This window comes from Triturus cristatus, chromosome 1_1 (assembly GCF_964204655.1).
Source record: "Triturus cristatus chromosome 1_1, aTriCri1.1, whole genome shotgun sequence".
Lineage (NCBI taxonomy): Eukaryota > Metazoa > Chordata > Amphibia > Caudata > Salamandridae > Triturus > Triturus cristatus.
In genome coordinates, this window is record NC_140579.1 from 65,672,287 (window position 1) to 65,697,628 (window position 25,342).

At 49.5% G+C, this 25,342-nt stretch overlaps 1 protein-coding gene across 1 annotated transcript in view; it reads right to left on the reverse strand.

Annotated features, from left to right (window-relative positions):
* Positions 1-2,144: 2,144 nt before the first annotated feature.
* The window catches only part of LOC146869423 (phosphoenolpyruvate carboxykinase [GTP], mitochondrial-like), a 94,998-nt gene continuing 71,800 nt past the window's right edge, over positions 2,145-25,342 (reverse strand). Inside the window, exons 8-10 of the mRNA XM_085599822.1 lie at positions 24,040-24,177; positions 21,954-22,049; positions 2,145-2,925 (exon numbers count right to left, since the gene is read on the reverse strand). Coding sequence (XP_085455948.1) covers positions 2,471-2,925; positions 21,954-22,049; positions 24,040-24,177 — 689 coding nt within the window. The 3' untranslated portion in view covers positions 2,145-2,470. The remainder of the gene's footprint in view (positions 2,926-21,953; positions 22,050-24,039; positions 24,178-25,342) is intronic.

Genomic DNA, 25,342 nt, shown 5'->3' on the forward strand with positions numbered 1-25,342 from the left:
GGAACCGGATGGATCATGTCTAATGACATAACCTCCTGAACTGTGTGAAACCTCACCAGACGATCCAAACCAACCAATGGGATGAGCCCAAATTTTATAAAATGTATCTTTTAGACCTTACTTTCATTATAAAAGTGACGTTAGAATAGAGAGGTCATCTCTATCTCTACTGCTCCCGTACTTTACTGACGGAGACGACGGTGACTCTACATGACGGCTGCGTTCCTGAATCTTTGACAGACTGAATTGCTGCCCAATTTCTTGATGAACTGAGGACTACCTAAAATCTATGGGCACTGATCGATGCTTGCACATCTCTGGTCCTTGACCCAATCTTTGGGACTGTAGCGTGCTGCATGAAGAACTTTCGAATTCTGACTAATTGACGACCAAATTTGATGACTTAGAGGATGACTGATAGCCAGATTAGGTAAATATGGTGTTCTGTGATTTGCGTAATGATTAATAAATGTATTAGATGGAACTAAATTCTTGCATTAATTAGATAAACAAAAATATTGATTAACAAGAAAATGTGTTTGGTCGTTTATTGAGAAGAGATAGATCAGGATCTTTGAGTATGTTTTAGCGGGAATAAATCATCACTCCAATCCAACTAAATGATCCATTGATCACGTGGGAGGAGTATCTTAATGTTTAGGTTTAAGGTTTGTAGATATAAGAATATTAGTGTATAGATGTGTGAATAAATCTCTCTCCATAGGTCATAAGGTATTCTTTCCATGTCTGCGCTTGGAACATTTATCTCTCCTGTAAGTGCAGACCAGTTGAGGAAATTTGATTACGGCTCCATCTTGCGTATTGACACCATTGCGATGTTGCCCTCACTCAGGCACAGACAACCTTCGTAGCGTTTCTTTCATACTCTGTACTGTAACATGTTAAACGACCTTTTCCTGTCTCTCTGAGCAAAGTACATTCTGAGACCCGGCTCGAAGCAACTAATTCCCGTGATAACCATCTATTGACCCTTGGTGATCTTTCTCTGCCTCTCCAATTGTTTAACGAATCACCACCTGCAACACGCAAACACGTCCTGTTGTAAATTAATTTAACTTAGGAATGCTCATGCCACCTGGCCTATAGGGTCAGGTAGAGAACACGACCCTAGGGAAGGAATTTCTATTACCTATTATCCTGTATCTTGTACAAAGAATGTTTGCTAGTGGATGATTTGTTCGTTTTTATTGCACATTGAGGGGGTTGTTGCTTTAGGGGATTCAAGCACTATAAAAGACTGTGAGCCACGGATTGAAGTGGCAGTCTCCTGAGAACCTACCACTGATGTACTTCTAGGACAACTGTACCTAGCTGCAGCTAATAAATTGAAGTTCCTATGGCAACAGAGTGTTCCGTGTCTCTGTACATTTAGAAGGCGAACTCAGAAGATTTCGGGCGTACCCTGCGCCGACAGCATAATTCAGCCTGTTTCTTCACAGTAAGATGTGAAGTGTGAATGTTGGTGTTATGGGCCCCACCAGTGATTGAATGAGTGAATGTGTTAACGTGATGTCTGGTCTGTGATAAAGGGATGCTATTCGGTACGGGTTTTGCCTTGATTCCCGTTACGCAGGTTTCCGCGCTGCAACAATCCGACCAGAGACACAAGGACTTGTCAGGCCAGAATCCCCAAAACCTAACTGCAGGGATGCAGTACAATTTAGGACAGCAAGTGTAACGAGCCTACACCTTCCCTGCCCAGTTCCCGTAGGGGAAACCAGGGTCAGCCTAGATCTAGCCCCCGGGTGATCAGTCGCTGTACAGAAGTCTTGGATCGTATCTGGGAATCAGAACCTATTGCCTTTCTTTGTTTTTGTCTATAAATGAATTTCAGCTGGCTTATTAAACCTCCCTGTAAATAGGAAATATTGTATTTACAAAAGTAGCTGTTCTGACTGGACTTGGAGTTTATTAATTGTCAATGTGGGTGCTCCCAAAGAGTTAAACTCCTAAATATAGTAATGTGGTTATTCAACTGGAGTGCAACATAACCTTAGTCTCTTGGATACCTTGCTAAATGAATGAGCCACACTGATTTTCCTTAGTGACCAGTTATTGCAATAGGACAGAAGAACAAACCTCCAACATTTTTCGCAAACAGACTTGAGTCTAGTAATCCAAACTCACAGCATAGTTCTTTATTTTTTTTCAACAAGTACAGAAAACACACTTCCCTCAATTTATTTCTGTACAAAGAGAGTTAAAAGGCAAAAAACACCGAAAAGACCAAACCCAATCCCTATTTCCCTCCCCTTCCTCCCCACAGAAAGCTGTCTATGGTTCATGATGAAGAGTGTCTTCCCTGAAAAATAATCAGATTTTTGTCCTTAAAAAATCATGTAAACAATGGAATGTTTCACAGTTTCACCCCTTGTAGGAGTGTAACCATTACTCCCTCACTAACAGAGCAGCCAGGCAGTAAAGACTTGCACCTTCTTCCTTCAGACACTCACATCTTCTTCACCCGTTCCTCCAGCGCGTCCAGCTCACTAACTACCTCACCAGGCAAGTATTGGTTCACCTGTTCAGTCAGGTAGTGCCTGACCTCGCCTACCTCCTGCTCCCAGAATCCCTTGGGTAGGGAGAAGAGCTCATTTGTATCAATTGGGGGCAGCCCTTGCAAGTCCAGTGCTCCTTCTGCAGGCACATAACCAATGGGTGTAACCCGGGCACCAGGTTCACCATCCACACGTCGGAAGATCCAGTCCAGGACTCGCGAGTTCTCCCCAAAGCCGGGCCACAGGAAGTTGTTTTCGGAGTCCTTTCTGAACCAGTTGACGTGGAAGATCTTGGGAAGGTGGACAGATGGACGGTTCTGCATGCTCAGCCAGTGTGATAAGTAGTGGCCAAAGTTGTATCCAAAGAATGGGCGCATGGCGAAGGGGTCATGCATGATGACTTTCCCTGGGAGACAAGAAAGAAGGGAAGACGGTAAACAGCTGTATATTTTGGGTAACGTTGCCAAGTCCTTATAGACACCATGTTGGGTCAGACTCACATAGTTCTTAGAGACCGTTTGAGTTGTGGCTTTCACAGACCCCAACTAGGAAAAAGCTCTCAAAGACACTGCATCCGGTGTGTCTCTCCTAATGATAACATGGTGGCTTTGCTACCATATATCTCAAAAACACCATTCTGAGTGGGCCACTCCGAGACTCCTTAGGGGCGCTGTTACAAAGTTCTTAGACTTCATTGTTTAATAAACTGTTTTACTAGCTATTCATGTACCAATCAACAGGAGAAGAAAATGCCAGGGGGCATGGAACAGTGACATCCCCCCATTTGCGAGTACCAAGCACATTAGTCCTATCCGTACGTAAAAGTGGATTGAAGTAGGTTATTAAGTAAAGAAGTCCAAAGCAATTGTAGCATTAAGTTGATTTATTGAGGGAAGTTATATTTAATAGCACCCCACCAGAAGCATGTTGGCATCAGCTCAGGCCTAGCCATTCTGAGCTCCTCCGTCTGATTGGTGGCATCTACTGCACACCAGGGTTCTACATCACCTCACAGACACCATAGACACAGAGAGCAGACATTAGATACACAGCATATAAAACTGGATATAACAAAGTGCAACATAGCAAGAACAATCACTACATTTATAAACACAATGGAGTGCATTAGTTGGAGGCATCTCGATATTGTTCGTTTCCCACCATTTGCTGTGCTTCTGTGGGTGGCTCTGAGCCTCATTTATTGTTTTGTCTAGCTTTCTGCACCTGTCTATCCCTGCTTAAGCAGGCTTAGAGCTTCCGCCTCCCTCCTGTGCCGATCAGTCTCCCTTTTAGCGTCTTTCAAGTCTAGGTCCCTAAAAGTAAGGCAACATCTGTTTAAATCCATTTAATCTAGACCGTTTAGTAGCACAAGGGGGGCTGGGGCTTGAGGACTGCTCGGTGCCCTAATATGCTGTCAGTAACTCCAGCACTGCATCCCAGAAGCCCCTAATGAAAGTCACCATTCGCTGACATTTCATACATGTTGGGCGGGGGGAGATGGGGTGGGAGGGGCGAGGGGGTTTGTTGCGAGAGAGTATCTACCAATATTCCAGAGTCTTATTCTTGTGAAGTATGCATGGCGTGAATATTTAAATTGCATAAGCTTGTAGGCTGACGATATGGCTATTGGGCTAGGGGCCATCAGTGCAGTAAGCCGCTCCACTACATCCAAGGGACCAACGTAAGCCTCCTATGCCTCTATTAGTACGGAGAAGGTGCCTGGCGTATGCATCACCACTGCTTTAAACATTCACATTATCTTTTTATCTGTGAGTTTAGACATGGTGAGTTTCACCACTAATGGGTGGATTGGGGGATTCCTCAAGAATGGTTTGGTAGAGTGTTAGTGCATGGCGGAGCTGTAAGCAGCAGAAGAACTGGGGCTATAAAAGTCCAAACTCCTTCCTCACGGTTGTGAATGAATTTGTAGACTTACAATTGACCACAATCCCTATTATAAAGATGTCAAGCACACCCCAGCCCTGGAAACCCTCAACAGCTGCAACACTATGTTGGGAGTATCCCTGCACAGGGATGGGTTTCTCTTGTTAGCTTATTTGTCCACCCCAGGGCATGCAAGGTGTCTCTCCTTCTTACCAGTACTATCTTAGTGGCTGGTAGATCATCACTGCTGACACCTACCCCACCCAGCCCCCACAGATGTCATGTATAGGTGTTATTCCATTCATCACCCAAAGCTCGCTCAGAGTATTCCACGGTAACAAACATACAGTCAGTCATGACCGCTAAGTAAAACGCTTGGTAGTATGCCATAAAATCTGCCATGCCTGGATCCTCGTCAAAGACCGATTTACAATACCAGGTCAGTTCCAATCTGCCAGCTTGACTATTCCATAGACCCCCTGTCAAAAGAGAAGAGTTCGGGCCGGTTCGCCCAAGAATCAGGACATGCCAGAAAGGGCCCAGTAGTTTATACCCTACTGGCCCCATTGGGGGCAGAACTCCCCCACCCTGAAGTCTGGTGGTAACTGGAGGCGGGAGTTACCCGCAGTAAGCCCTGGCATCCTTATGAGCCTCCAACCCAGGAGACTACCCAGAAGTCTTTGTGTCCCCCTTTCCGGGGGACGACTGGAGAATTTGCCCCGAATCTTTCCCGGGAGCTGGCAGAAAGCACACTGATGCCAGGGATATTTCTTAAAGAAATAATGGGATGGGGGCTGTCTTGACATCATATACCCCTAACATTATTTGATCCCCCATGAGGACCAGAGCATTCCCATGGCAAGCAAAAGGAAATCTGCATTCTTTTAGGCGTAGTTTTGGCATATGGTTTTCACAATTGAGCTCAATCCCAATTTCCCGTCACTTGCCATGCTGAATGGCAGCACTATTCGGACTCTGGGTCAGCCAACAACCAGGAAACCGTTCTGAATTTAGACATTTCTGAAAACTAAACACCCAATGGAGTCCAGGTTAGCGCGACTTGCATGGCTCCCACTAAGTTTTCTTACTCAGAATGCCATGGAAACCCCAAAATTTGGGTAAAATCACCTATTTCCCTGACATTTCTTTGAGAGAAACTTCCGGAATATGTAGTGTTCCACAAGTTCCTATCACCATGCGTTTCCACACTTCTCCTGATAAAAATGGTACCCTCACTTCTCTAAGCAATCATAACAGGAGCGGATCAAACCAGAGACCATGCACTTTGCATGGTCTCTAATTTGATCCATTCCTGTCACAGGTGCTAAATGTATCTGGTTGGCGGTTAAGCTCAGTGCTAGTCTCAGCCACAATGCAGCTATGGTATGCAAGGAAGACCTGGCCTGGATTCAGTCATAGGAGGGCAAAAATGTGCTCCCATTTCAGATTATTAAAGTCTTGTCAAAGTCTATCTGAAGGACTGCTAGTACCAGGCCATGGTTATAGTGCTGTTAGTCGTGATATACATTGACTTTTGTGACATCACATATATTATAGCTTCAACATAAATGAAATTGTCGCAGCAGTTGACTGGACACTCAGGTTTACGCACTGTGGTTATGTCCACCTCAATGGAGTCTTGCGGTATCTCACCCAATTCCCTTGCAGCTGTGTGCGTGGTCAATAGATATGGTCCAGTGTGCTGGAGTGTAACTTTAGTAATTCTACGGAGAATCCATTAGTTCCCAGGGCTTTCTATGAGGACATTTGCCCAATAGCGCCAGTCACCTTTTTCCTCGGTAATGGGGTAGTCAATGGGGTCGCTCGTCATGTCAGTGAGGCTCTTCAGTTAAAGATCTGCTACGGAGGCCTCAGGGTAACACTATTTGAGAGCGCCCTCCCTGCTAGAACTCAGTGCTCCGGTTGCTGCTGGGTCTGTTACTCTCTGCCCTTCCGTATTTCAGGTGTATACGAAATGGTGTATATTTTCCTTTTTAGTCCCCAGTCCGTAGAATAAGTTTACAGTTTTATCATCTTGGTCGTAAAACTGGCTTTGGGCAATAACCACAGATTTTGGCCTCTTCTGTGAGAAGCTGTCGATACTGCAATTTGCCATTCTTAATCTCAAGCAGGAGCATCTCAGTGGCGTTGCTTTCTGTATAGTCCCTCCACGTTAAGGAGTACCAACTCTGCAGCACAGATTTCCTCCTGCTTGCCATGTTTTATTTTCAAGATGTAGTCTACAGCCCTGCCTCTCACTACGGATTAAAATGCTTTCCATAATATTGCTGGGGAATCAATGGAACCTTTGTTAAGTCAATGGCATTTCTCGGTTTCTTTTTGTAGGGCCATCCTAAAACGAGTGTTGCTAAGACTAGTGTTTTTTTAACCCCAAGCATTAAGTCGTTACATGTTGGTTTGCTGAGCCTTGCCTCCCCTCCGTCTAGTCTTTAGCCAATTGGGGTGTACTTTGAGAGCCCTGTGGCTAAAATGTCTACCTCGGTTACCATTCTCACATTCGATAAAAAAAAATTAAAAAATAGAACTTAGAAATGGATCTATGCACTCTTGAAAAAAAGGTGTATTATTGGTTGTAGGCATGGCAGTGCTGCCATGCATAATGAATATGCTACTTACCAGTATGCATCTGTTCTTGGCATGTAGGGCTGCTGACATTCCTATCTGTGCATAGATCGCCGCCTAGTGTTGGGTCCGGATGTTTGCACGTTGTTGTCCTGGAAGAGTCTTCGAGGTATCCTGGGATAGGTGACTCCTCCCCTGGACTACAGTGCGCATGGGCATCCCCTCCATCCTCAGATTGTTTTTCGCCATTGTGGCAGTGATGAAGTAGATACAGAAAAGTGATGACCATGCTTACAGTAATTCTGAGAGCTGCAGCTGCTACAGGCGCCGGGGAGGAGGGAGGGCGATATGAATGTCAGCAGCCCTACATGCCAAGAACAGATGCATACTGGTAAGTAGCATATTCAGTTCGAGGCATGTGGGCTGCTGAATTCATATCTGTGCATAGAATGTATAGCAGTGCCCTCTATTAGCGGCGGCTACCAGTGCCAGCTGCAGCGGTCTGAAAAAGGGTTTTGAGAACAGCCTGTCCTACAGCTGCCTGCTGTTTTGATTGCACATCTACACAATAGTGTTTGGTAAATGTGTGTGTGGTGGACCAGGTGGCTGCTCTACATATATCATGCAGGGGAATATTTCCTAGAAAAGCCATGGAGGCCCCTAACTTACGTGTTGAGTGGGCTCGTGGGGGAATAGTTAATGTGCGTTTTGCCTTTTGATAACAAATTTGAATACACTTAACTATCCATCTGGCTATCCCTGCTTTGGAGATGGCGTTACCCTTGTGGTGTGGGGCAAAGGCAACGAAGAGTTGTTTTGTCTTCCTAAAGGGTTTAGTCCTGTCGATGTAGTACATGAGGGCCCTCCTTACGTCTAGTGTGTGGAGTGCTCGTTCCGCGACAGTTTGTGGGTTTTGGAAGAAAACGGGCAGTTCAATAGTTTGATTCATGTGGAACTGCGAGATTACCTTGGGCATGAATTTGGGGTTGGTACGTAGTACGACCCTGTTGGCGTGAACCTGTATAAATGGCTCTTGAACTGTTAGTGCCTGGAGTTCACTAACCCTTCTTAAAGAAGTGATTGCTACCAGGAAAGCTACTTTCCAGGTGAGGAATTGAATCTCGCATGAGTGTAGAGGTTCAAAGGGTGGACCCATCAGGCGTGTGAGGACCAGGTTGAGGTTCCACATTGGAGCTGGTGGGTGGCTTGGTGGAATGACTCGTTTGAGTCCTTCAAAGAATGCTTTGATGGCAGGCACTCTGAATAGTGAGAGGTGCTGCCTGGTTTGCAGATAGGCTGAGATTGCGGTCAAATGGACACGTATAGAGGTGTACGCCAGATTGCATCGGTATAGGTGTAAGAGGTAACAAATTATGTTTTGGATGGATGCGTCCAGAGGGTTAATGTCATTATTACTGCAATAAATGACGAACCTTTTCCATTTGGCTGCATAGCAAGCTCTTGTAGTGGGTCTCCTGACCTCCTTGATGATGTCCATACAGTCAGGTGGCAGGTTGAGGTAGCCAAACTCTAGGACTTCAGGAGCCAGATTACCAGGTTCAGCTGTTGCGGATCTGGGTGCTGAATTTCTCCATGGTTCTGCGTCAAATGCGCGGGTTTGATCCGCAGCCTTTGATGCGGCACCACGGAAAGTTCGAGGAAGGTGGTGTACCATGGCTGGCGTGCCCACGTAGGAGCAACTAGGACGAGTGTCAGGGAGTGTTGTCTGAGTTTGCGAGCCACCAGCGGTATCAACGGCGCTGGGGGAAAAGCGTACGCAAATCTGCCGGACCAGTTCATCCATATCGCATTGCCCTGCGACTGCGCATGTGGGAACCTGGCGGCAAAGCTTTGGCATTTTGCGTTTTCGCTTGTGGCGAAGAGGTCTATCTCTGGATGACCCCACTGCTGGAAGTACGGTTGGAGTACTGATGGGTGTAACTCCCACTCGTGCATCTGGTGGCTGTGTCTGCTGAGCAGATCCGCCATCTGGTTGTCCTTGCCCTGGAGGTGCTCTGCAATGAGGAACATGTTCCTCTGAATGGCCCACTTCCACATGCTCTGAGCCAGATGAGACAACTGTGGAGAGTGTGTTCCTCCCTGCTTCTGTATGTAGTACATGGCAGTCATGTTGTCCGTCCGGATCAACACGACTTTGTTGCATAGATGTACTTTGAATGTCTTCATGGCCAGGAAGATTGCCATCAGTTCCAGAAGGTTGATGTGCATCTTCTTCTGTTGTGTCGTCCATAGTCCCTGCACTGTGTAGTGGAGTACATGAGCTCCCCATCCCTGGAGAGACGCGTCCGCTGTCAGTACTATTTGTGGAACAGGCTCTTGGAACGGTCGGCCCTTGCAAAGGTTTTGAGGATTCCACCAATGCAGAGAGTTGTATGCCCGACCGCTCACCAACACTAGGTCTTTCAACTGTCCTTGAGCCTGATTCCACTGACGTGCTAAGCACTCCTGAAGCGGGCGCATATGTAATCTCGCGTGTGGGACTATGAAAATGCAGGAGGCCATCATGCCTATCAACTGCATGAACACTCGTGCTGGAAGTGAGTGTTGGGGTTTGAACATGGAGATCAGCATTTGCATGCTGTTGATCCTCACTAAATTTGGCTGAGCTGTGGCCGCCAGAGTGTCTATAGTCGCACCTAGGTACTGTTGTACGTGTGCGGGCTGGAGATGGGATTTTGGGTAATTTAGTGAGAACCCCAGACTGTGAAGGAGGTGAATGGTGCGGGACATGTGGCTGGCACATTGCTGGGCTGACTTCGCTTGAACGAGCCAGTCGTCCAGGTAAGGGTAGACGTGTATGTGCTGCCTCCGTAGATGTGCCGCCACAGTAGCTAGGCACTTTGTAAACACCCTTGGTGCCGTTGTCACGCCGAAGGGAAGGACTCTGAATTGGTAGTGCTGTCCTTGAACAGTGAACCTGAGGTATTTTTTGTGTGATGGGTGAATGGGTATGTGGAAATACGCATCCTTGAGGTCCAGTGTGGCTAGAAAGTCTCCCTGCTTGAGCAGCGGGAGGACTTGCTGGAGAGTGAGCATGTGAAAATGCTCGGAAAGAATGTATCTGTTTAGGGGTCTCAGGTCTAATATAGGTCTGAGTGACCCGTCCTTCTTCGGTATTAAAAAGTACAGGGAGTACACCCCCGTACCTTGCTCGTGGACGGGTACGACCTCTATTGCGCCTTTTAGAAGGAGTAGTTTCTTACCTGTAACTCCAGTTCTGTAGTAGGGGTATCTCTGTTATAGTCATAATCTATGAATAATCCCCGCCCATGTGCGGGGACCCCGGAGCAATCAAAAATATCTCTTAAGCTGTCCCGCATTTGCAAACCTGCAAAGACACTTAAGAGACAGACAAAATAATACAGCCTAATCACCACAAGGCTGCACTGGCCAGCACTTCCTCTGAAGTGAACACAAAAGCCAAAATAAAGTTGAAATGTCATTTTTATTCACATTTGACATGTTCCTTTATTATCACTCACTCCCTTCACCAAAATCCCTTTAAACAATAGAGAGGAAGGGGTGGACAGACAAGCCCTATAGGCTGTCATTATGTGTCTGCTAAAGGGATACCGTGCCTTTAAGAAACTCTCCAGAGACCCCCGGTATCCCAGGATGCACAGCCAACACAAGTTACTTTCAGTTCTTTTTGAAGGTGTATAACAACAGGCCTGATACCGTCAGGTTACTCCACCGGGGAGGAGGGAGGGTCGCTTATGACTATAACAGAGATACCCCTACTACAGAACTGGAGTTACAGGTAAGAAACTACTCCTTCTGTAGTAGGGGATCTCTGTGTATAGTCATAATCTATGAATAGAATGGCAAGCCCATCCAAACCAACAAGAAGCGGTGGAGTAAGACCAACCACCAACAAATCACTGTGCAAACAAATTCCTTAGCGAAGCCTGTCCAACCTGCGCATCTGCCCTAGCATCAGAGTCCAGGCAGTAATGCTTTGTAAACGTATGGACTGACTTCCAGGTGGCAGCCTTACAAATGTCAGCAATGGGAACATTCCTAAGCAAAGCGGTGGTAGCCGCCTTTCCTCTAGTCGAATGTGCTGTAGGCTTACCCCCTAATGTTTTATTAGCTTTTTGGTAACAAAGCTGAATACAGGAAACAATCCATCTGGAAATGGACTGCTTTGAGGTAGCTAAACCAGTTCTTACCGAACCATAATTAACAAACAGTTGATCCGACCTGCGGATATCTTTTGTCTTATCCAGGTAGAATTTCAACACCCTACGCACATCAAGTGAATGCAGAGACCTCTCCGCCGGAGAGGAGGGATGCTGAAAAAACGTAGGCAAAGTTATCATCTGATTCACATGGAAATCTGATATCACCTTAGGCAAAAATTTAGGATGGGTACGCATCACTACTTTAGAAGCATGGAAAACAGTATACGGCTCTTGGCAACACAGAGCCTGAATCTCACTCACCCTCCTGGCCGATGTAATGGCTACAAGGAAGGCCGCCTTCCAAGACAAATGCTGCAGCGAAGCCTTATGGATAGGTTCAAAAGGCTCCCTCATCAATCTAGATAACACCACATTCAATTCCCAAGGTGGAGAAGGCCTTCTAACAGGGAGAAACACCTTACGCAAACCCTCCAAAAAATCCTTAATCACAGGGATTTGAAAAAATGAGGTTTGAGAAGGGCCCTTCCTATACGCAGTCAGAGCTGCGAGATGAACCTTAATAGATTGGAAATTAAGCCCAGACTGAGCTAACTGCAGCAGATAAGGCAAAATAACGTCTTTACAGGATGTAGGGTCAAAGTCCTTCGCCTTGCACCATAAGCAGAATCTCTTCTACTTATAGGCGTAGGAGGTCCTCGTAGACGGTCTCTTAGCCTCTTTTAAGATCTCCATACAGTCCTGAGGCAGGTTCAAGTGTCCATACTGCACTAGCTTAGGAGCCATGCTGCCAAACTCAAGGACGAGAGATTGGGGTGAAACATCTGCCCTCCGAACTTCGTGAGGAGGTCCGGCCGGCACGGCAGGCGCCGGTGTGGCAGAACAGACCGGTGAAGAAGGTCGGTGAACCACCATTGTCTCGGCCACTCCGGAGCAATCAGGATCATTCTGGCTCTGGATTGCGACAGCTTGATCAGCACCGCCGGAATCAGGGGAATGGGTGGAAAGGCGTAGAGAAAGCTGTTGGACCAGCTGATCCATAGTACATTCCCCAGCGTCCCTGGCTGGTAGTACCTGGACGCGAAGTCGCGGCATTTGCTGTTTTCTGCCGTGGCGAACAGATCTATATCCGGAGTGCCCCATTCTGCGAAGACGTCTCTTAGCACGTCGTCGTTTAGCACCCACTCGTGGTTCTCTTGAACGAGTCTGCTGAGCGCGTCTGCTTGGGCATTCTGCACTCCCGGCAGGTGGGTCGCCGTGATCGTCAGATTCCTGGCCACCAGCCAGTTCCAGATCGCCTGTGCCTCCCGAGACAGGGTGCGTGACCGGGAGCCCCCCTGCTTGTTGAGGTAATACATGGTCGTAGTATTGTCCGTCTGAACCAGCAGGGAGGACGTCCTGAAGGAGGGATGGAACGCCTTCAAGGCCAAGTGTACTGCTCTGAGTTCCAAAAAGTTGATATGGTAGGTCGTCTCCATCTGCGACCGTATCCCCTGAATCTGAAGAGGGCCCGAATGCGCTCCCCAGCCCTGGAGAGGCGCATCGGTCACTATGGTCTGGGCCGGAATGTCCTTGTGAAAAGGGGTCCCCTTGCAGACATTCTCTGGGGAACACCACCATTTCAGAGACTGCCGAGCGTGCTGAGACAACTGGATCTTGTCCTCCCAACGCCCCCTCCTCTGGTCCCATTGATCCTCCAGACATTCCTGCAGGGGCCTCCTATGCAGACGTGCATTGGGGGTGAGGAAGATGCAAGAAGCCATCGACCCCAGTAATGAAGACACCGTCCTCACCGTAGGAGAGCGGGCTGAGATGAGATGCAGAGCCTTCCCACGGATCGATAAGCGTCTCTCCTCCGAAGGACACACGCTTGCGATCAAGGTATTGACTGAAGCCCCCAAGTACTGGAGACACTGCACAGGGATCGGCACTGACTTCGTCATGTTGATATGCAGCCCCAGACGGTGAAGCAAAGCCGCCGTCCTGTTGAAATGGCACTGGGCTTCCTGATAAGTGGACGCTTTGATCAACCAGTCGTCCAGGTAAGGGTACACAAACACCTTGGTCTTCCGCAGGTGTGCCGCGACCACTGCCATGCACTTGGAGAACGTCCGTGGCGCAGACTTCAGGCCAAACGGGAGTACGGAATACTGGTAATGGTTGTTGCCTACCAGAAACCTCAGGAACTTGCGATGCTTCGGTGCGATCGGCACATGAAAGTAAGCGTCCTGCAGATCTATGGCGCACAGCCAGTCTCCTCGATGCAACTGAGGGTAAATCTGATGCAGGGACAACATACGGAACTTTTCTCGGCGGATCCACCTGTTTGCTTGACGCAGATCCAGAATAGGCCTGAACTCGTTCTTGTCTTTTTTTCTTACGAGAAAGAACCGTGAGTAGAGACCTTTTCCTTTTTGCCTCAAAGGAACAGCTTCTATCGCCTTCTTTTTTAATAGAACGTCCGCCTCCCGCTGGAGCTCCCGCACCATGTAAAGGGAGCGCACTGGTGGAATCTGTGGAGGCGAACTGGTGAAACGAAGACAGTAGCCATTGCAAACAATATGTCCTGTGTTATTGTCCTCCACTCTGCCAGGTAGTGTTGAATACTTCCCCCCCACCGGAGCGGGTAACGGATGAGGGGGAAGTAACTTTTCAGGGCTTCGACCCGGACGGGCCTTTGTTCCCCGCCGAGGACTGATGCTGGCCTCTGCCCCTCTGGCGCTTCTGAAAGGGCTGCCTCTGGTACTGCTGCTGTTGCTGGGGCTGTTGCTGGGGGCCCGACTGACGCCCTTGGCCCCTCTGCTTGGTGTAGCGCCTGCCCGAGGAACGGAAGGACCTCCTCTGCTCCTTAGGCCGCTCCAGCCCCACCGCCTTCAGAGTCTCCGCCTCAGCCTTCATGCGGGCCATCTCGTCATCCGCATGCGACCCGAATAACGTCGTGCCAGAGAATGGTAGATTGGCGATCTTCTGCTGCGCTTCCGGCTTGAGCGGAGTCAGCCGCAGCCAGGAATGCCTCCTCATATGTATGCCGTGGCAGTACCCATGGGCCGCCAGCAACGACACGTCCCCCGCCGCACTGATGATCTGATTAGAGACCATCATGCCCTCGTTCAGCACCTCTTGAAAATCCTCCCTCTTGTCTCTGGGCAGGGAGGCCGCGAACTGTTGCAGGGAGTCCCAAAGAGACCTGTCATAGCGCCCCAACAGAGCGGAGGCGCTAGCGGCCTTCATTGTAGTAGCCGACGTGGAGCACATCCTCCTCCCCAAGGAGTCCATTTTGCGACTCTCCTTATCCGGGGGAGCCGTGGAGGAAGGCGTCGTAGAGTGTTGCTTACGAGCCGCCGCCACGATAACAGAATCCGGTGGGGGGTCCACTCTGAGGAACGCCGGATCCGAGTCAGGGGCCCTGTACTTCTTTGACAGTCTCGAGGGCGCCGGCTTCACCACAGCCGGCGTTAAGAACACCTCCATCGCAGGTTCCTCCAGTCCTGGGACCAGCGGGAGGAGGGGGCGCGACAGATGTACTTTATGCAAAGTCTCAAAAATCACAGACGTAGTGGGAATAGGGGTAGTCACTGATATCCCCAACTTCGCAGCCCCTCTCAGCAACACCTCCTGGAACGTGGCAATGTCATCCACTGGAGAGACGCGGGTAGGAGGCGTCTCTGACAGCGAGGGCGAATACTTGCCAGCCCCCGGAGAGTACGTGCCCCTCGACCCTCTGGAACGGGACCGATACCTCCGTCGACCATGTCCAGAGCGAGTGGAGGATCTGCGCCTACTCCGTGATCGCCTGCGAGGGCGAGAGCGAGATCTCTGCCGGTGAGGGACCCTCGGGGGAGGAGGCGGTGGCTGCGGTGGTGAGGCAGGCAGCTGAGGCACGGGCAGAGGCAGCGGAGGAGGTGGAGGAGGAGGAAGAGGAGGCGGAGGAAGAGGAGGAGGCTGAGGAGGAGGAGGCAGTGCAGGCACCGGTGGAGGTGCCGGTGGAAGGTCGGGCACCGGAGGCAAAGGAGGCCGCTGGGTACGCAGCGGGGTCAGATGGTCTGAAGCCCCATCACTTCTAGCCGGAGAGCCCCCATCATCATTGTCCGGGCTCGCGGCCACTCTCCTCTTCTTGGCGGGCCTGTCCCGCGGGGAAGCCACCGAAGGCGAACGTCCGCGCCTCCCCGATCCCCGACTGGAGATCGTAATCACCGAGGACGTATTCCCCGATGTCTGGGACGTCGAACTGTACCTTGACCTCGAACGGCGTCTCTTCGCCCTCGACGACGAGTGCCGCCCCGCAGTCGATCGTCCTCTCGTCGTCGAACCAAGTCTCCTCGACGTCGACCCATGCCTCCTCGGAGTGGAGCCCCGCCTTGATCGCCGTCGCCGGGGTGTCTGCCTCGACGTCGACTGTCTCCTCGACGTCGACTTCTGGCGTCTCGACGTCGACCGCCGGTGCCTCGGCGTCGACTGCTGCGATCTTGACGTCGATCGTTGGTATCTCGACGTCGATCGTTGATGTCTCGACGTCGATCGTTGGTATCTCGACGTCGATCGTTGGTGTCTCGACGTCGACCTGCGTCTCGGCGTCGACCGCCTCCGCCTCGACGGCGGGCGCCGGGATCTCGGCGTCGACTCAGTCAGCGTCGAGCCGTGGGTAGACGGCGGCGAGTGCCGTCCATGGGGCTCGGTACGACGTCGATGTGTTGTCGACGTCGACCGTGACACCTGCGACGGCGACCCGGTCCCGGGTCTCGCCGGCCCCTCCCTCGACATCGAACGCCGAGGCTGCCGCGACCCAGAGCCCTGGATCGACGGCGAACATACCAGTGCCTTCTCTCTCGCCGTCGACGTCGTCGCCTTCGACGTCGAACGCGACCTACCAGCCGGTAGGTGTCGTTTCTGCTCCTTTTTCTGCCCGGAGGTCCCTCCAGGGGCTGAAGCATGGGCGGAGGAGGAGGAATGGGACCCTCCATGCCCTGAAGTCTCACCGGTCCTCTGCTTCTCCTGTCCCTGAAGGCGAGTCTTCTCCTGGTCCCTCAGGGTCCTTTTCGAAAAGGTGCTGCAGATGTCACAGGCAGCTGGGACATGTGAGGGCGACAAGCAGAGGATACACACCTCATGTGGGTCCGTCTTAGCCTTCTTCCTCCCACACTCAGGGCATTTATCGAATAAAGCCATGCCGAGAGTGGGCCAAAACTGCTCCAGATTGCAGGCAGTAGTAGACACAGGCTTTAGACGTCGAATGAAACCACTTTTAATCCAAAAAATCCGATTTTAATCAATTAAACCACCCAAAAGGGTAGAGCTCAAGCTCCAGGGTCCTGCTAGCAGGAGCCGGAAAAAAGAACTGAAAGTAACTTGTGTTGGCTGTGCATCCTGGGATACCGGGGGTCTCTGGATAGTTTCTTAAAGGCACGGTATCCCTTTAGCAGACACATAATGACAGCCTATAGGGCTTGTCTGTCCACCCCTTCCTCTCTATTGTTTAAAGGGATTTTGGTGAAGGGAGTGTGTGATAATAAAGGAACATGTCAAATGTGAATAAAAATGACATTTCAACTTTATTTTGGCTTTTGTGTTCACTTCAGAGGAAGTGCTGGCCAGTGCAGCCTTGTGGTGATTAGGCTGTATTATTTTGTCTGTCTCTTAAGTGTCTTTGCAGGTTTGCAAATGCGGGACAGCTTAAGAGATATTTTTGATTGCTCCGGGGTCCCCGCACATGGGCGGGGATTATTCATAGATTATGACTATACACAGAGATCCCCTACTACAGAAGCATGCTTTGCACCTCCTGCTGTAAGAGCGTTAAGTGCTCTGAGGACATAGGACGGTTTCTTGGAGGAATTGTGGGTGGAGTGGAGGTTAGCTCTAGACAGTAACCGTGTTTGACAATATCTTTGACCCACCTGTCCGTGGTGATGGAGTTCCACGTGGACAGGAACCTTTGTAGCCTTCCCCCGACAGGTGTTATGTGGTCGGGAGGAAGGGAGAGGGCGTCACTGCTTGTTCTTGGGGGAGGACCTGGTGTTGCCGTAGCCGCGTCCTCTTCCCTTTGTACTGGAGCCACGATATCCACCCCGGGTGTTTTTATCGTAGGTGGTTTGTGTATTGCCCTTGTTGTATGTCTGCTGTGACCCCTGTCCTCTACCTGCTCCTCTATTTCTGGGGAGATGAAAGGAGCTGCTCCGAAAGGACTGAGTCTGGAGAGCCCCCATGGACTTTGCGGTGTCCGTGTCCTTTTTTATTTTCTCAAGGGTGGTGTCAACCTCCGGTCCGAATAAATAGTCGGGGTTGACAGGCTGGTTGAGTATATTATTTTGCACCTCCGGTTTGAATCCGGAGATTCGCAACCAGGCATGTCGTCGCAGCATGACGCTTGTGTTAATGGCCCTGGCAGCCGTGTCTGCGGCATCTAGTGCACACTTGATGGAAGCATTTGTGAGTAGCTGTCCCTCTCTGATAAGAATTTCTGCACCTTCTTTGTACTGGTCAGGGAGATGTTGGAGTAGTTGTTCCAATGTGTCATAGTGCGCTCTATCGTAGCGAGCGAGGAGCGCTTGAGTGTTGGCTATGCGCCATATGTTGGCAGCCTGGGCGGCAACTCGCTTGCCGGAGGTCTCTAGCACCTTGGACTCTTTGTCCGGGGAAGGAGCGTCACCTGTCGTCTGCGAGTGTGCCCTCTTGCGAGCATTCGCCACGACAATGGAGTCTAGTGGTAATTGGCCTCTGATGTAAGTAGGGTCCCCAGGCGCCGATCTGTATTTCTTATCGATCCTGGGGTTTATCACTCGTGCCCTGGTGGGTTCTTTGAAGATGTCCTTGGCTGGTTTGAGGACCCCTTTCAACATGGGCAGAGTTTTCACATGTCTTTCTGAGGATGCAAAGGTGTCCATAAGAAAGTCGTCCTCGATGGTGTCAGAGTGAAGCTGCACTCCATGATTATTTGCGGCACGTTCGATAAGAGCGTTGAACGCTGCAGTGTCCTCTGTGGGAGATGTTTTCGCCCCATAGAGTTGTGGGTCCTGTGCATCTAGAGGTGCACCTGGATCTACAGGGTCGCCCCAAGTTTGATCAGGGTCCTGTTGGTAATCAGGGTCTATGTCTCCATGGTAGGGGACTTGGTCATCCATGTAATCCCCCAACACATCCGTGTCGGAGTGTGTGGGAGAGTATGATTGTGGATTCTGGTAGGGCGAGTGGCAAGATTCGCTTAGGAGAGGTTCCGAGTCCACAGGCAGCTTCCTTTTTAGCGGGATCCGGAAAGGGTCCAAAGGTGGCTCCGAAGTTATCCTCCGTTCGTGGATAATCATCCTGCCGGTGATGGCGTCGATGACATGTGACGGAGATGCCTCAGGAGGTGTAGTTGTGGTGTGGGCGACCCGTGTCCCGAGTTGGAATATTTTTGGGATCGTGGACGGAGGCAGGCCAAAAGTAATGTTGGCTGGCACCGAAGAGGCTGCTGGGGCTTTTATTGGGCCGGAGCCCGACGTGTCCTGGAGGACCGTTTTGGTTTTGCTGCTTTGTGCTGCACCAGGTCGGACTTGGAGCGTCTTTGAGGCTTTTGTGCCGACCAGGTCTGTCGAGGCGGTCGTCGACTTTTTCAGCGCCTGCGGGTCATCGAGTCGAGGGGCGGGAATGGCCGTCGACGTCTTCGATGCATGAGGCTTCGGTGTTGCCGTGGAAGGGATGTGAGACGCAGCCGGCAGTGTGACCTTTGGTGTCGGAGTCGATGGCGTCGACGCCGGGAACCGATCAGGTTTGTTGACACCGAAGGCCTTTTTCCGTATGCCGACTCCGACGTCGGCCGCTTCAAGTTCGGCACCGAAGTCTGGCTTGGTGCGCTCGGTGCCGACGCGCTTCGCTGGCGTCGAAGGTGTGGAAGGCCTCGATCCGACCAGCGCCACTTTTGGTTTCGGTTTCGATTGAACTAGTGCAGCGTTCGGTTTCGGTTTGGAAGAAGGGAAACCAGCCGGTTTAGGTAATAATGGCTGCCGCTGAACATCCGAGGCCGGGCCCGAGGGCGGGGCCGAAGAACTGCGGGATAGGTCTCGGGTAAGGCCCGAAGGCGATCCCTCGACCGGAGCCATAGACTGTGGCACTGGGCTCTCTTCAGTCTTAACGGGTAGGCCTTGCTCATCATTGGAGCTACTCTCTTCGGCCCCTAAGGCCTCATCGTAGTCTCCTACCTCGGTGTCATCTTCATCTCTGCGAAAGAGTGATTCGTCGACGTCGTTCGATCCGGAGTCATGTTCGGAAACGGGACTAGAGGGTAGGATCTCCAATTCTTCGACATCTTCGGTCTCGGCGTTGAAGATGTCTGCCGGGGCCGGTGCCGCGTGCTGCGCTTCGAGTCTTGCCGCTCGTCGATTCCGTAGAGTCTTCTTGGAACGGAACCGGGCACAGGCCATGCATGTCGATTCGTCGTGATCCGGCGAAAGGCATTTGTTGCACACCGGATGGACGTCGATGTGGGGATATTTCGCATTGCATACCGGACATCTTTTGAACGGTGTCCTCGATTCCATCGTCGATGTCGTCGATGGGCAGGTAAGAAGCGAAAAGTCGGTGCTGAAAGTTGTTAAACTAACAAAGGAGTATCGAAACAGATCGAGAAAAACAGTACCGACACGAACTAAAGGCCTTTTGGCCTCGATAACGTTTTTCCTAACTTGAGCTAAGATAGCACATCCGAACCCAATGGCGGAAAAAAACAATCTGAGGATGGAGGGGATGCCCATGCGCACTGTAGTCCAGGGGAGGAGTCACCTATCCCAGGATACCTCGAAGACTCTTCCAGGACAACAACGTGCAAACATCCGGACCCAACACTAGGTGGCGATCTATGCACAGATATGAATTCAGCAGCCCACATGCCTCGAACTGTAAGCTACATGCTGTCACAAAGCAGCTGCAACAAAGTCCTCCATTGGAGTCTAGTGTGCCATGTCTGTTATTAATGGGTTATATCACTCAATTGAAGTTTACCCCACTGTGATCTCTGCAGGAGGCTTTTGGATCAATGATCAGGCTCTACCTCAAAACAAGAACACCAACCATCTGAGAGAGTACGCCACTGGCTCTAGGAAGGCTTCGGGATGATTGCCCTTCACACCCTCTGCGAAGCCCACGCATTTTAGACTGATGTGGCAGGCTCGTCCCGCTGCATCCTCTACTTCATCTATTTAGAAGATACAGACTTGTTGGCTTGCACCTCCTTAACCACTTCAAGTTTGGATATTCAGTCCAGAGCTTCATTGACTTGATTCACTGTATTCTTAGATCCTGGTGGGGGAGCACCACACCCATGCCCACTTCCCTAATATTGATCTATGGAGATGAGCATGAGAACTGGATCATCACTGAATGAATTCTGCAGAGACTGATGAGTCAAGGTGGCTTGCGCCTGCATTGTTGTGACACAGCCAAACCCGGGGTCCATCGGTGCTATGCCATCTAACTTCGCAAATGTATCCATTTTACCTTGCTTCAGGATGAGGCTGGGTTTATCTTTATTCAAACACTCAGAAAGGGGGTGGGAGAGGAATGTAATTGATCCACCATACATCCTGCCAGATACAATAACTAAACAACGCAGTGTAAATTCCCTTGGGGTGTAGTGCAGAAAATTGTGTTCTACCTAAATTCATGGAGGTCTTACTTTTAGATAACAAGGACCCTCACCCACCAAGAATGAGTGCTTCATCCTCTGGTCCTGCTCCTCGTTGAGCAAGTCCCAACAGGCTTGAAAGATGGAGCGCTTAGTGGATGGGTTGCCTAGGCGATATGTAAAAAGGGCTTGTAAGAGGTGACTGAGGATCACCTGGAGATAAACAGTAGTTTATTTATAACTTTTTTGCTACCTTCGCCAAGGTTAAAAAGTTGAGTCTGACATGATGAAATAAAGTAGTCCTATGTTCTCCGTACTGGTCAATGAGTTTCTGCCTAGTGCTGCCTCTATAGGTCGGTAGCATTTGTTAGCTCAAAGGGAGTAATATGTAAGCCACAATCAAAATCTTGTCCTTAATCTAGATATGTGTAAAGTTTTGGAAAATAGAGAGAAAAAAGTGTACAAATGACAAACTACAGTGAGAAAGACAATAGAGAGCGTTTATACTAAACTGTTTGTTGCATCGCCTCTATAGACCCTAGTGGTCTGTAGTTCATGCATCATGAGGAGCAAGGGCCTGGTGAAATCCTAACAGTCAGACAGTCGTTACAGGTTACACAGGCAAGTAACCCCTGAATTGCAGGCTCATGACCTCAGAAGGGTTTATCTTTAGCCATGGCATCTCAAGGGTTTGGCCTTTCACCATTCAATCCCACCACTTTGTAGAGCGACTGCATCTCTAAAACGGATTGTATGCCTACCATGCTGAAAATGCCCAACAGCCTCTTGTACGTCCCTCATCTAGAGACCTAGCTCATGTCCAGTAATGGATGTAACTACTATACAGCCCTTACACATGTCAGGTTACGTAGAGGTCAAACACATACACACCCCATCTTAGGTTAACGCTGCTGATCTACTTTTTTTTTTTTTTTTTACACAATAATAGGCAGACCCTACTACTCACAGTGAAGCCATGATGGGCAAGGATCATGCATCTCAGACCTCACTGGGTAAGGTCTCTGCCAAGCTACTTTCAGACCACAATGAGTGGGCTGGCATACCTCTAACCTTGAAAGGCACTTAACACTTGGCATCCACTTCTCAAAGGCCCCATGTTGGGTGACTCTCCCCATGCTTCTGCCAAACAAGTCGATGGAGGCATTCCCACAGCTGTCACATGCAGATTGGGTTTGGCACAGGTCTTACCTTTATGTTCAGCTGCTGCCGTGGACTCTGATCGCATAGCGGCACCGACAAACACCCCGTGACGCCAGCTGAACGACTCGTACACCAAAGGCACTCCTAGAAGTGAAAGATGGCAGAGGTCACAACACCGTAAAGAAACTGATGGGGTTTTAAGGGGTAAGGCGGGAGGCCTGAGAGTTAGGCGGTGACCTTTAAGTGGTACCTCACAGCAAACCTCGCAGCTACTGCCCCACAATAAAAATGGCACTGTCAGATATGCTGCGTTTAATCACCGGGCTACATTGAGTTTCAAGCATGTGCAGAACAAGATGAAGTCATCACAGACTGAAACTGATCATGGGACCTGCTGAATGTTTCCCAGATACCCAAATAGTGCCCCAGGTGTTTTCACTACTTAAGGCATTTCCAAAAGCAAGATTCAACAGGCCCTGAGGCTCCAGGGTGGACTTCCCCGAGATTCACAGGGATCATTTTAAGCAGCAAGGTAAGGGGACCCACAACATGACTTGGAATACAAATAATGGAAAGATTACTTCTGCAGTTTAGATGATGAGGTCATAACCTGATTCATGTGCGATGTGACATGGGAGACAGAGACAATGGAGGGAGGGCCATGTTAAATAAGTGGTGCGCCTCAAGATAACCAGATCACCACAAATCCCATTTATAAAACCATAATTGGAAGATCGTGGGCAAAGATATGGGGGTGGGGCTTGCATGTGGGAAGTAAAGATCCACCCCACATGGGTATTCACTGAGGGGAAAAGCTACTGAAGTAAACAGCCAAGTATTGAGAGTGAGAGCCAAGTGATGAGAGAGGCTATGAGCAGTAAATACCTGCCCCCATGGAGCTATGTATGGGTGAATGGCTGTGGATATTAAATAACCAGCCCTGCGGGCTAATAATTGTGGTGACTGTCTACAGGTAATAAATTCCCACTCCTCAGTAGTGGCTCCTGGTGGGAGTGCTGCGGGGCGGTGAGGCGGGACGGGGGAGGGGCAGGGTAGGGGGTAGTAAACCACGGAATACGGCCAAATTGAGGTAAGTACATAAATAGATAAAACTAATTACATTACGCACATTTGGCGTTGCGGCGTGCGCAATGTGATTTGTTTTATTTATTTATTAATGTACTTACCTCCGTTCGGCCGTATTCTGTGGTTTTCTACCCCCTCCGCCCCGCCTCACCGCTCCGCAGCACTCCCACCAGGAGCCGCTACTACCACTCCTGGGTGGTAATAATGGAGCTGAAATGCTGTGGGCTGTGCATTCTAATCCCGAAGGATGTATAATGGTGATATAAATGATGGGAAAAGCAATAGGCAGAATATACCCTCTAAGATTTTAATAGACATTTAAAAAACGCCATGACCCCGCATTTTATTGAATAATAGTATGCACTGAAAAGAAACACTGGAGGTGAAAACTATCTTCTATAAACACCCGAGGAAGATCGTAATGGAGGTGAAGACCTAGGAGCAGTAAATCCCAAGGCCTGGGGTATAAATGGAGGTGAAAGTTTCCAGGGGAGAGGAGTTGGCCTAACGGCTAGGGCGGTCGACCTTGAATCTGGGGAACTGGGTTCGAGTCTCGGCAATGACGCTGAACATCCTGTGATTCTGGGCGAATCACTTAATCTCCCTTTGCCTAACAAAAATGTAATGCAATTGGTGCTCATGTAGAGTGCTTCGATACCCGATTCGGGTCAAGTTCGGGCTATATAAAACTCTGTAAAATAAAAATTTTAAAAACAGGCAGTGAAGCCTCAGGCCCAGAGTACAAACAAGGAAAAAGGAAAAAAAAAGGCTAAGATCAATAAAATTCCAAGCCTGGTGTTAGCAATGGTGGCTATATATTTCTCAACAACTTTCATGTATTTCGGGTTATCAGCAATGGTGAATGCCTATGGGCATCAAATACCCACCATGCGTATATGAAGCAAGATGGGGAAAACCCTATGAAATGTACTATTTCACTGATAAAGATCACCCTACCTCCTCCACAAGCAGTGCTCCATCACCTTTCATCAGCAGCTGATGGCATCACTAGCCCCCCTCTCTCATGTATACCACTAACTGGACTTACCTTTGGGTCTCCGGCCCCCAAAGATGATTGCTTCAATGGGCACTCCTTCTGGCGACTCCCAGGCTTCATCCATGATGGGGCATTGCCCTGCGGGAGCACAGAAACGGGAGTTTGGGTGGGCACATGGCTCCTTGTCACCTGGAAAACAGAAGGGAACAGATTGAGGGTTAATATAAATAAACAAAAATGTATTAAAAAAAAGGGGGTGGGGGAGAAGAAGACATTAAGCATCCCTGAGACTATGTGACGATAACACTCCGCCCCCTCCACCTTGCAAGTAGAATGGTCTCCATGACCAACAAGCATTGGCATAGCCAATAGGTCTCGCATTTGGGACCTTATAAGTGTTTAGCCATGCAACAGTTGGTGTTGCACCAAGGATATTGTGCTGCATAACTAAATACTTACAAAGGTCCCAAAAACGAGACCTATCGGCTATGCCAATGCGTGTTAATTTTTTAGATGTTGTGCGGTCCACGGTGTCTGCTAAAGTTTCATGTCGCCCAGGAGTGTGAAAGGTGGCTCGGTGACAGGGAGAGTGGATGAGGGCGTGTAACAAATGATCCTTTAGAGTGCAGCTTGGATCTGACAGTCCAAGGAACTCCCCCTGAAAGGAGCTTTTTTTTTTTTTTTTTTTTTTTTAGCAGAGTTTTATATAGCGCAAACTTGACCCAAATCCAATCGGGTATCAGAGCGCTTTACATAGCACCGGTTACGTTAAATGAGGACACACATTCATTTTTTTGTTAGGCACAGGGAGATTAAGTGATTTGCCTAGAATCACAGGATGTTCAGCGTCGTTACCGAGGCTCGAACCCAGTTCCCCAGGTCCACACAGACTACATGCATTTACACAAATTTGCTTATTTAGGTCTTTCTCGGAAAAGGAGCATGACGGACCTGCACACATAAACCGGCTGTTTTGCCATGGGTACTGCGCAAGCGCTGTGCCGGCGAAACCTGACAACACAGATGGCTTGTGCAATAGGATCCTGTAATTTCCCTTTCTTAGAAGGGTTACTCGCAATCGGTGATTATCTGGCAAATGAGGTTCAGCGTTCACTGAAGCACTAAACCTCGAACCGGACTGCTTTGATATGTTTTAGAGAAAACCCGGTAATTCTGGCTCCTTTGAAATGTTATTTCAAGGAAGTACGAAGCCCCCGCCAAGAGACCCTTATATGTATTGTGCGTTGAAAAAACGTATAAATCAGTCAAATCATAACAAAACTCCCTCTACAGCCATGCATCGTTTCCTGGATAGATGTCATTCTCACGTTTTCATTTTGTTTGCATCACGGCC